General features: G+C 36.8%; 2 protein-coding genes across 2 annotated transcripts; both read right to left on the minus strand.

The window, feature by feature from the left end:
* Positions 1 to 2683: 2683 nt before the first annotated feature.
* LOC136276559 (uncharacterized) lies at positions 2684 to 4319 on the minus strand. Its single transcript, XM_066088887.1, has 3 exons — positions 4044 to 4319; positions 3003 to 3213; positions 2684 to 2909 (listed from the first exon to the last, which is right to left on the minus strand). Exons 1-3 carry the CDS (start codon positions 4210 to 4212, stop codon positions 2735 to 2737), a joined length of 555 nt encoding a protein of 184 aa, XP_065944959.1. The 5' UTR covers positions 4213 to 4319; the 3' UTR covers positions 2684 to 2734.
* Positions 4320 to 8610: 4291 nt separating this feature from the next.
* Positions 8611 to 9003, minus strand: LOC136276385 (uncharacterized). Its single transcript, XM_066088277.1, has one exon. The coding sequence runs from the start codon at positions 9001 to 9003 to the stop codon at positions 8611 to 8613; it is 393 nt and encodes a 130-aa protein (XP_065944349.1).
* Positions 9004 to 11765: the final 2762 nt, after the last annotated feature.

Consider the following 11765-nt stretch of genomic DNA (forward strand, 5'->3'; position numbering starts at 1 on the left):
CAAAGGGTTTTATTGATCATGCCCCCACCAAAATTATCACCTCATAATTATATACTCAAAGAATGATTCCTAATTAATACTTATATTTATATAATTTTATGCCATTGCTCGATTAAGTATAAAATATAAATAACCAAACCCCGCTTGCCCCTCAATTATATACGTTATCTGAAGTTTTGGCTTTTATAGTACAAAATCGAAACGTAGAGACACTGGAAAATGTAAATATTTTTTAATGTAATTTTTACAATATATAATTTGTTGTGAAATGTTAAACATTTAAATAATATATAAAACACGTATCTGCAGACTTGAAAGAATTTTAACTTATGCAATATTGTTGTTATTTATTGTCATTTCTGAATACATGTAGTTTTACGGGGGTTTTTTTTTGCCAAATACTACTTTTACTACTTATAGAAATTTATTAAAGGGGTAAGGTCATGATTTTGGTCAATTTTTCCCCCGTTTTTAATATTACAATACTACAGTAAGGCATATCTAATAGTCAACCAAAATTTGATAAATATATGTTAATTTATTGAGTGATATGGTACCTAGAATTTAGAAAGATTTTCATTTAATAAAGTTGCATCTTTTAAATTCAAAAAGATAGAATAATAAACAAAGTACTGAAGAACTGACGGGAGTTGATTTTTTCGATGTTTATTTATTTTAAAATCAATGATATGTTATTTTGCATGACAAGTACATGTAGTTTCTAATTTGTAATTGAATAAATCTCCGACAAGCAAGAGAGATTCTCTGCTTGTCGGAGATTTACGGAGACAGCCAAACGTCGAGTTGAACGAGGCTATATTTAACTCTGGCGTAGGAATACATACGACTACAAAAATATCTAAATTGTTCATTTCATTTAAAATCTGACTATTTTCAAGGTATTATAAATAAGTTTCCTTGAAAAACAATGCTTTAGCATACATTACATCGAATTTATCAATTATTTTCAAAAACTAAGTCTTGTCAGCAGCGATGATTTGTGCTGAGGTCCAAACACTGTTTCACTTTCGGTTTGTCTGAGTAACTGCATAGGAGAGTTGATTAAAATTAAGGATACCAGACTTACAAATAGCCACGTAAGTGTACCGTGAAACGAGATGCAACATATATGTACGGCTATATTTATCCCAAACCTCACTTCTCTTATCCCAGTATGAAATAACTGAATGCAAACAGCAATAAATATTTTGAACAGTTAAAAAAACCCACACAGTTCTCTAGAGTTTACATATTTCAATTTTAGCTCCTCATTTCTTTGCGATATTACGCTAGTGGGAGTTTTCTTGAAGTCGTCGGAGACACAGTGGGAGTGGACAAGACTACTGTTTCCAGGGCAGTCCGTAAGGTGTCCCAAGCCTTAAGTTCCTTGGCTCCCCGTTTTATCAAATGGCCAGCTGATGACGAACTTCCCATCATCAAAAGCGAATTCTTCAAACTAGCTGGCTTTCCTGGTGTTATAGGGTGCATAGATGGCACCCACGTACGAAATCAAGCGCCATCTCAAAATGAACCTGCATTTGTAAACAGAAAAGGCTTCCACTCAATTAATGTACAAGCCATCTGTGATTATACAGGTGGGTGGGTGTGTGTGTGTGAGAGAGAGAGAGAGAGACACAGAGAGAGAGAGAGAGAGAGGGGGGGGGGGAGATTTTGAAATCTACGTTCTTCATTTTTACTTTGCATGACATTTAACTTTCTTGAAAGTGTATTTTCTTTTGTAGGCAGATTCACCAACATTGTTGCTAGATGGCCCGGAAGTACACATGACAGTCATGTATTTCGTATGTCAGGCATTCGACAAACAATTGAGGAGAAGTTTCACTCGATTAACGACGGGGTTGTTCTTGGTGACAGCGGCTACGCGTGTAAACCTTACCTAATGACTCCGTATCTAAGACCATCGACTCCGGCCCAAGAACGGTTTAACTCGGCCCACTCCAGAACCAGGGTAACTATAGAACGTGCCTTTGGTTGGTGGAAGAGACGATTTCACGTTCTCCATGCTGAAATTCGGATGACACCGGAGAGAGTCTGTACAGTCATAGGTACCGTACAAATCTAAAGGCAATGTACATGTATTGATGGACTTGGGAACAAGTTAATTTGTATTTCCCAAATTGATCTGCATTTTCAAGTTTTAAGTATAGATAGAATGAACGTATCTGTTGTGTACTTGTAGGAGCGTGCGCAGTACTTCATAACCTGGCTATTCTATTTCGGGAACCAAATGTAGATGAAGGCCAAGACGTGGACATCGATGGGAATATCCAAGGACAGTACAATGGACCCGAAGATGGGAAGAACATCAGAAATTATATCACAATGCATTATTTTTAAGAAACCACATTTTCCCCTTTTGCTGTAAATGGGTGTGTGAAGTTTGAATGCTACCCAAAGTTATTCCGATTTGTTCGTATATTGTATGGGTATTCATATAATTTATAAATATCGAAATTGTGTCAATATGCGGGTTACATCGATCGGTAAAATTATATGGAGCACAGCAGTTAGCAGATCTAAGTTCTAATTTATGAAATTAAATGTCAGAATAATCTTTTACATTGTTATGTTTTTATAACAATCAGAGAATTATTTTTTGATCAAAATTACCAAGAGTTTTTTTTTTATCACAATAATATGAACAAAAAAAATATAGAGACACTTTATATTTTTATATTAGTTTATTAATTGTTGATCCTTTTTATTTCGTTTACTAGTCCTCGGAAGGCATTTCCAACTCCTGTCGTAGCTTCTTGTTCATAAGCATGTAGAACGTCGTTTGTTCCCGTAATTTCCGTTGTTGCTCTACCAATACGGCGTACTGCATTTGTGTCACATCTTCAGGTCTAATCCTCTTACGCCGACCACTATTTCCTACATTTCTTGACCTATAATACATATAAATGTTTATTTTTGAAAAGTGTGTAAACAAAATCATGTAGATGGAGACAAAGTATAATGTCGAAAATTATTATAATTACATGCTTGACTCCATACAAGTCGTCGCAGTTGTGACTGTACTTGAAGAAGGTTTTCCTGTTGCTTCGGTAGTGGTAAGACTCTCGTCGTTTTGCGCGTGCTCACAAAATTCTTCGGGGACCTGGTCTCCACTTTCTTGAACACTTGGAATCAGCAATTCCGTCAAAATTGACACAGTAGTGGGGGAGCCAATCACCTCTATGTTGCTTTCGTCTGTAATGTTAATGAATTTATTATTATTATTTTTTCAAATGGTTGTCGTTTTTTGCATATTTAAAAAAAAATACATCATAATGAGGTTCAAAACTGTCTTTTAAACTACTGTTACTAACTTAACCTGAATGCATCAAATGATTTTTTTTCTCATTTCAAAAATTTCGGCCATGGGTTATTTAACCCATTTGCTCTTAAATTTCATATGTTTATATTTCATTAAAATCTTGTTAAAATCCGCTCCTTGATATCCACCACAATTACTTTTAATCACAAGGTGGCACTGTCATACGTGACGTCATTTTGTGATTGCATGAATGAATGTTGTTCAACATGTTCGGATCGGATGTGGATTGATTATTGAATGAATGGATATTAATGGTTGAATAAGGATACACAGTGACTTGTGGAGGTTCCTTAAATGATTTTGACGGGGTAAGTGATTATTATTCAACATACAGGTGACATGGAATTATATTATCGGGCGTCTACTGCTGTAAACAAATTTTTAACAAAGGGAGAAAACTCGTTTTTCATTTGAATTCAGTGATATCAAACAAAAATCTGATGTGTGATATTTGAGTCATTTTCATTTATAGTAATTGAGAATGTATGTGTTTACGCAGTTACATGTACTGTATTGTTAGTGATGAAAAGACCATCCATAGCTGCTTCATTTTACTGCTTTAATGAGATACACATATATATACACAAAATACAATAACGTTATTTATATACTGGTGGTAGTTACGACTTTGTTAATGCGCTTGGAAAAAAGAAAAAAATATTCATTTAAATTTTATTTCAATAATGAGTCTGGTTTTACTTACCAGTGGATTGCGTTTCAAACCCAGACAACCCATTAAATGTAGGCGAGTCTTTGTAGAGATCAACGATCTTCTCACTCACTACCGATAGTGGTTTGGCGCAAGGGCCACCACCCGTCTTTATCTGGGACAGTTTGTTGCTACTGACCTCTTTTTTTGCAGTCTGGTGCATATTTGTCCACTTTGTTTTTATTTCTTTAATCGATCGATTTGCAATTCCTAAAGCATTAGCCTAATCTGTGACGTGATATTTTCCCATACTTTCTTCTTCTTTTCGTTAGTGATCGTATTCGTAAACTTGCTGTTAATTTTGTCGATTTTTTTTTCAACCAAGTCAGCAAGTAGCTGAATCTCGCTGGTATCAAAATTTTTCCCCCTGTTTCTACTTATAGTCTGTCCCAAGATATTTTTGCTGCATATTTGAACGATTTTTAATAAAAATACACATACCTGTGACTGAAGTGCAATTAAAATCGATGAAAGGGAAAATTCCCAAGATAACTTCATTCACACATTATCATTTTTCCCTCGTAAAAATTCACAGGAACGAAAACAGATTTCCTACGGAGATTTATAATGGGGAATGTTGACATCTTTTCTCCATTCGGAAATACTCGGGACCCCTCGCGCAATTTTTCAACGTTATCATCCGGGCGTCTTCATCTCCTTGGCAATGGAAAAACCTCGTAGACCCTTTATTTTTAGCCGTGTACTGATACCCGACAAGCTAGAGGGGGCGTTTCAAAAGGGAAATCTTGGGATTTTTTCATACTATTGAATGAACATCGTCTGAACCAAGAGGTATTTATAAATATTGAATAATCTAAGAAAATATGCGGCAAAAATATCTTGGGACAGACTATAATAACACATTGAATTTAATGAACCGTTGATACAACCGGCTCCTGATTAAAATCAGATCCTCGATCCGCTCTTTTTTTGGGAGTTAATTTCAATCAACTCTCCTATGCAGTTACTCTGGCAAACCGAAAGTGAAACAGTGTTTAGACCTCAGCACAACTCATCACCGCTGACAAGACTAAGTTCTTGAAAATAAAAAAAATTCGATGTAATGTATGCTGAAGCATTGTTTTTCAAGGAAACTTATCTACAAACACTTTGAAAATAGTCAAAGTTTTTATACTACAAACAATTTAGATATTTTTGTAGTCTCATGTATTCCTACGCCAGTGTCGCGATTGTTTAGTGGTCTTTGAGTCAGAAAGAAACGAAAACACGTCTGAACGCTTTGACTGGTTTATCTAGATTGATTTGAACATAAACATATTATTTTAACGTTACCATGACGTCATACTATGATAACGTCATAATAGCAATGTCTCACAACGTCACATGCACCTTGACGTCATATAAGATATTTCCCAACATACTCCGGGCCGCAAAATGTACAAAATCACAATTTACAAAAATTAAAAGTTCACAATAGGTTCGCGTTGTGTTTGAAAAATTAATTAGAAAGTCTTTGACTTTTCCTCAGGTCTGGCTCTGATTCGCAAACTTCCAAGGGATATAACTTTATAATGGGACGGTTGTTATGGTTCCGTTGCTGAGACGTAAAAGTGCGGATCTTGTGAGTCCATCTCTGCCAGTTGTGAGGTCCACCACTAGAGCAATTTTCCAGTTGATACGTTTTGTGAAATCATCATGGACTTGGACGAAATCTCCAATTTTGATCTTATTACATGTTCCTGTTCTGCGATGATATTGTCTCAGAGAAGTAAGATATTCCATCTTCCATCTGTTCCAGAAGTTTTGTAGGAGCTGAATTTGTTGTTTCATTAATTCATTAGCTTTCTCGTGATTTAATGGAGAATGATTTTTGGTATCCTCTTCATCAAAATAGGGTAGAGATGTCAATCTTCCATACAGCAACTGAGATGGTGTAAGTGGCTGCAAATCCTCTGGATCTGTTGAAATATGTCAGTGGTCTGTCATTCAGCATCGCTTCTATTTCTGTTACTACGGTGTGAAGAGTCTCCATATTTATCTTTGAGCGTCCAAGAACTTTCAGTAAGGAAGTCTTTGTCAATCCAATGAGTCTCTCCCACCATCCACCATACCATGGAGCTCGACTTGGAATGAATTTCCATTGTACTCCATATTCAGCAAGTTTTTGATGTACGTTTTCTGCATGTGATGATTTCCTTGGATGCAGATTGAAAGGTTGTTGCATTATCTGAGATCATGATGCTAGGCAGTGATCTTCTACTAATAAATCTTCTGAATGCAAGAAGAAATGAGCTTTGTGTTAGGTTTGGTACTAGCTCTAGGTGTAAGGCTCGAGTTGAGGCACAGGTGAAAAGGCATATATATGCTTTAGAGTCTTCTCCCAATTTATCCTTGACATAAAGGGGTCCTGCAAAATCTATGCCTGTCACGGTAAATGGAGGTTTCATCTGTAGACGGTCCTTTGGAAGAGGAGGGGGTTCTGGAGCTTGATAAGACTTTCCAATGACTTTTTTACAGCTGATACATCCTCTACGAATTCCTTTCACACGTTGTCGAATCCTCGGTATCCAATATTGTTCATGGAGTAAGGTAATTGTTGAATTCAAACTGGCATGGGCATGTTTGTTGTGTGTATCAACAACAATAAGATGCGTCAATCGATGATATGTTGGAAGAAGGTATGGAAATTTTGTTTTATCCATCAGTGGGGCATTGTGAATTCTTCCTCCACACCTTAAAAATCCTTCGTTATCGAGGAACAGTTTCAGTTGCTGGATCAATGTTGGTTTCCTTCCAGATTGATGTTTCAGATATTCTATTTCTTTTGTAAACTCTGTTCTCTGTACATCTTGTATGAGCAGTCTAATAACTTCACCTAACTCTTGTTTACTGAGAAATCCTGCTCTCTTTTCACTAGAATGTCTGCAGTTGTGAATGAATCTTCTTATGTATGCAAGAACTCTGACCAACTTCATGAGTGAACTCTTATCTTCAAGTTTTTGTATTGACTGTATACTTTCAGTCTTGATGTCTGCTGTATCTTGCACCTTCGTTTGATGACTCACTCTCTTCTTCTGTGTTTGTGGAACATAGTATTGCCTTTGTTGGTCCATCCCATACAGGCCATTTATTGGGTTCCATTAACCATTCTGGGCCATTCCACCAGAGGGTATCCTCTTTGAATTTCTTGATGGCAATTCCTCGTGTGAGATAGTCAGCAGGATTACAGTATGTTGGACAATACTGCCATGTTGAAGATTCGCTGATCTCCCTAATTTCATTTACTCGGTTTGCTACAAATCTGTTTGGCGTTTTCTGTGAAATGATCCAGTGAAGTGCAATTTGACTGTCACACCAAAAGTAGATTTTGTTAACTCCAGTTACTTCTTTTACATGTTATCCCAATCTTGCTCCAATAAGCGCTCCCATGAGTTCTAGTCTTGGAAGTGTGATCTGCTTGATGTGTCACTCGATTTTTGGCCATAAGTTATGTTATCTTGTTCTTTGATAACAAATAGACACATGCACCATATGCTTGCTGACTTGCATCGGAGAAAACGTGCAATGAATCACAACTACAATCAATTGATGAACTGTTATTTCTGTTTATTCTGATGTCCAATGCAACACAAAATTCGGATGAGATTTCTCTCCATGTAGTCTGCATAGACTTAAGCAGTTTTTCATCCCATTTCAAATTAGTTTTCCATAACTCTTGCATGAAAATCTTCGCCTTCACAGAAATAGGACTTAATAATCCAAGTGGATCAAACACCTTTGATGTTTCTCTCAATACTTCTCGCTTTGTAGTCACACGATCCTTCTTTTGTCCAGTATCATTCTTTGCATATTGAGGAGTATCTTCTTGTGGATTCCATTTCATTCCAAGAACTTTCACGACAGAGTCTTCATCCGCTGTTTTTTCTGCTTTAGATAAGTTTTGTAACATCTCACTGTTGGAGCTCCAGGAACGAAGATTAAAACCTCCTGCTGCAAGTAAGGTTCTTGATTCTTTGTAGAATTTCATAGCTGTTTCCTCACTCTGGAAGCTGGCTAGAACATTGTCAACATAGAGATTTTGTTCAAGAAGAGATGAAATTTCATTTGCATTCTCTTGAAAATGTTTCATCAGAGTAGCGCTGAGGATAAAAGGTGAACAAGTTGCCCCAAACAGGACAGATCGAAAGCGGTAAGTTGTCAATGGACTCGATGCATTACTGGGATCACTAAGCCAAAGGAATCGTGTCGCATCACGGTCTTTCTGGTGAAGATCAATTTGAAGGAAGGCCTTTTCAATATCTGCTGTTAATGCAAAATTGTTCAGTCTGAATCTGGTCAATATTGACGTGATGTCATTCATCATAGGGGAGTATGGCTCAATGCAGTCGTTTAGACTAACATGTCCAGTTTTGTCCTTGCAGCTACAATCGTACACAATTCTAATTGGAGTTGTAGTGCTGTCCTTTTTCACAGGGTGATGAGGGATATAATGGACTCTATTTTCTGAATTTTCTGGATCTTCAACTTTCAAAGTAAATCCTTTGTTTGCTTGATCCTGTATTATCTCACTGTACAGCTTTAACATTTTTGGATCCTTTGCTTATCTCTGAATAACATTTTCTGTTCTTCTTTTCACAATCTCGTAGTTTGTAGGTAAGCAGGGAGAGTTTTCTTTCCAGGGGATTTTAGCAACATAATGACCATCCTCTTTATCGATTGATGTAGCAGCATAATTTAAGAGATTCTCCTTGCCTTTTATCTCTTCACTCTGATCATCAATTCCCATGGATTCAATTTTCCAGAATTTTTCCAGGTCAACCTCTTCCACTTTATGATCTGCCAAAATATGGAACATCCCTGAATGCTGTTTTCCAGATGAGCGGATAGGTCCAGATATAAGATATCCAACCTTTGATTCGACCGCCGTGGGTCCATTTCCTATGATGATTCTGTCTCCTACTATGCTCCAATTGTAGTCTGCACCAATTAGCATTGAAATATGGAACTGCTCATCTGTGCTGACTGGGTGTGCCAATTTCAATCACTTTAGGTATGAGAGTTCCTTGATATTGACACGTAATCTGTTGAAGATTGGAGCTGCTATTGTTGGAATGATGATGACCTCCATTGGAATTTTCTCTCCGGTTTGTGTTTCTAGTTGAACTTTAGCTTTCTCGAGGTTACGCACTTCACTATTCTTGTCTCCAAATGCTGAAATCTTTAGAGTGATGGATCCCGTTGATTTTATGTCAAGTTTCTGTGCTAACTCCTCAGTTATAAATGAGTTTTGAGCTCCTTCATCTAGCAATACATTGCAGTGGACTTCGTGATTTCTATACCAAATTGGTGTCACAGCAGTTTTTAGCAGCACTTCAGTGTTGGCTCTAACATGTGATAAAGAGTGAAGCTGGAATGACTGCTCTCGTTGATGTGGCTGTTTGAATTGTGTGCTCTCGGAATTAACAGCTCTCTCTGAAGTACTTCGTGGGAATTGAAAATTGCCGCAAATACTAGTATGATGAAGCTTTTTGCAATTCCTACACTTGAAATGCGACTGACATTCGCTTACTTTGTGTTTTCCAAAGCAATTAAAGCAGACTTTCTTCTGTTTGACGATTGATATCCTTCCTTCATAATCAGTGATGACATGGCAATCCGTTGGCGAGTGTTTTCCATTACAAAACAAGCATTGCTTTACCGTAGTTCCTTGCTTGATAGTTTTCTTATGGTTTGCTCCTGTAACAAAGTTAGCTGTTGGTATGAACTCCTGTGATTCTTGGTTAGATCTTGTATTGCTAGCATTTCCAGCACCCTGAACGCAAAGTTCCTTCTTTATTGCTCTCCTCAATGAGTTTAAATCCCAGTTGTCATCTCCTTTGTCCCGAGTAATGTTCTTCCGAATGTCTGCTGGGAGCTTGTTGTAAAACATGGTAGTTAGAATCGTCCCATACGTGGTTTCGTCAGTGCCCAAGGACTCCAAACCTCTAATGCAGCACTCCATCTTGTCATAAAAAATTCTCAAACAATCAGGATTAGACTTAGGTAGTTGTATGTTGATAAGAGCCTGTATGTGCGCATTGACGATTTTATGATTTTGGCCATATCTTTCAAATAAGACATCTATAGCCTGTCTGTAGTTTGTTTTGGTCAAACTAAATCCTGAGATAACGCGAAGTGCTTCTCCACACAACAATGACCGAAGGTAGCTAAATTTTTCTACATCAGATAAAGTGTTGTTTCTCTGGATACTTGTATTGTAACAATCCCAAAATGTTTGCCATTCAAAAAGATTTCCCTCAAAAATTGGTAGATTGAGTTTCGGTAACTTATGGAAGTATGCTGAGTGAGTACCACTATTGGAGTTTGGATTCAAATTGAGGCATGTAACGGTCTGCTGAACACATGAATTTTGAGAAAAATCATGCGTCGAATGAGCATTCTCTTCGATTTGAAGATTTTCATTGTGATCCAAATACTGGTAACTGCTGGCAGTTGCATTTAAAGTTGATCCTTGTACTAAGAGATGTTTTTTGGTTTTCTTAATTTTTGACTCTATATTAAATTTGTACTCATCTGCCTCAAGGATTTCCTTTTCCACATCCTCTTCAACTGTATCTTCTAGAATTCTGTCATCTAGATTCCTAAGAATTTCTTGCTTCTCCATTAGTGTTGATACTATAGTCTCTATATCCTCTGTATTGTTTTCCTCAAAAAGGATTCTTCCAATTTTCTCAAAAGTCTTGTTACAGCACTTCTTTGTCCTGAACGAACTGCTCTAAGTTTAGAAGTCATCTCTCCGTTTGGTCACGGCACCAAAATGTCGCGATTGTATAGTGGTCTTTGAGTCAGAAAGAAACGAAAACACATCTGAACGCTTTGACTGGTTTATCTAGACTGATTTGAACATAAACATATTATTTTAACGTTACCATGACGTCATACTATGATGACGTCATAATAGCAATGTCTCACAACGTCACATGCACCTTGACGTCATATAAGATACTTCCCAACAGCCAGAGTTAATATAGTCTCGTTCCGTGAACCAGACGCTCGACCGTCTCCGTAAATCTGCGACAAGCAGAGAGGGGCTCTCTTGCTTGTCGGATATTAACGGAGACAGCCGAGCGTCTAGTAAAACGAGACTAGAGTTCGATATCAATAGTGCTTGGATCCATACAATTTTTAGAATTGTTTCGATAACTAATACATACTAGTAGTTGGAATATATCTTTAAATATTACACAACATGACTCATATGGGGTTTCTCGAAATTCTTGTCGGAAAAGTCTAAATATTCATGTTATAAAAAAGTGCGTAATTCAAATACAAACTAGAAACTAATTGCCATGCAAGATAAATTGATTTTAAAATAAATGATAATCGATTAAATCAACTCCCGTCATTACTTCAGTACTTTGATTTCTATTGTCGCTACGGAGCGGATCAAGGATCTGATTTTAATCAGATTTTTTTTCTTTATCATCTGTGTTGTTATTGACCATTCTCTCTAACTTATAAATTGACATATACAATCTGTACTTAAAATGCAGATGGATTTTGACATAGTCAATTTAGGTGCAGAACTATTTCTACGGAGAAATTTGGGTGCGATCCGTCAGTCCGATTTTTCCGTAGAATTGCAATTTTGCAGCTACATCATAGATTTGAAAGACTTACTGATGGCATGGTTCAATGAATTTGAATATCAGAATATTAACAAGTTTTAATATCTGTTGTACTTCGTGTTTTCAT

This window comes from Magallana gigas, chromosome 6 (genome assembly GCF_963853765.1).
Source record: "Magallana gigas chromosome 6, xbMagGiga1.1, whole genome shotgun sequence".
NCBI lineage: Eukaryota > Metazoa > Mollusca > Bivalvia > Ostreida > Ostreidae > Magallana > Magallana gigas.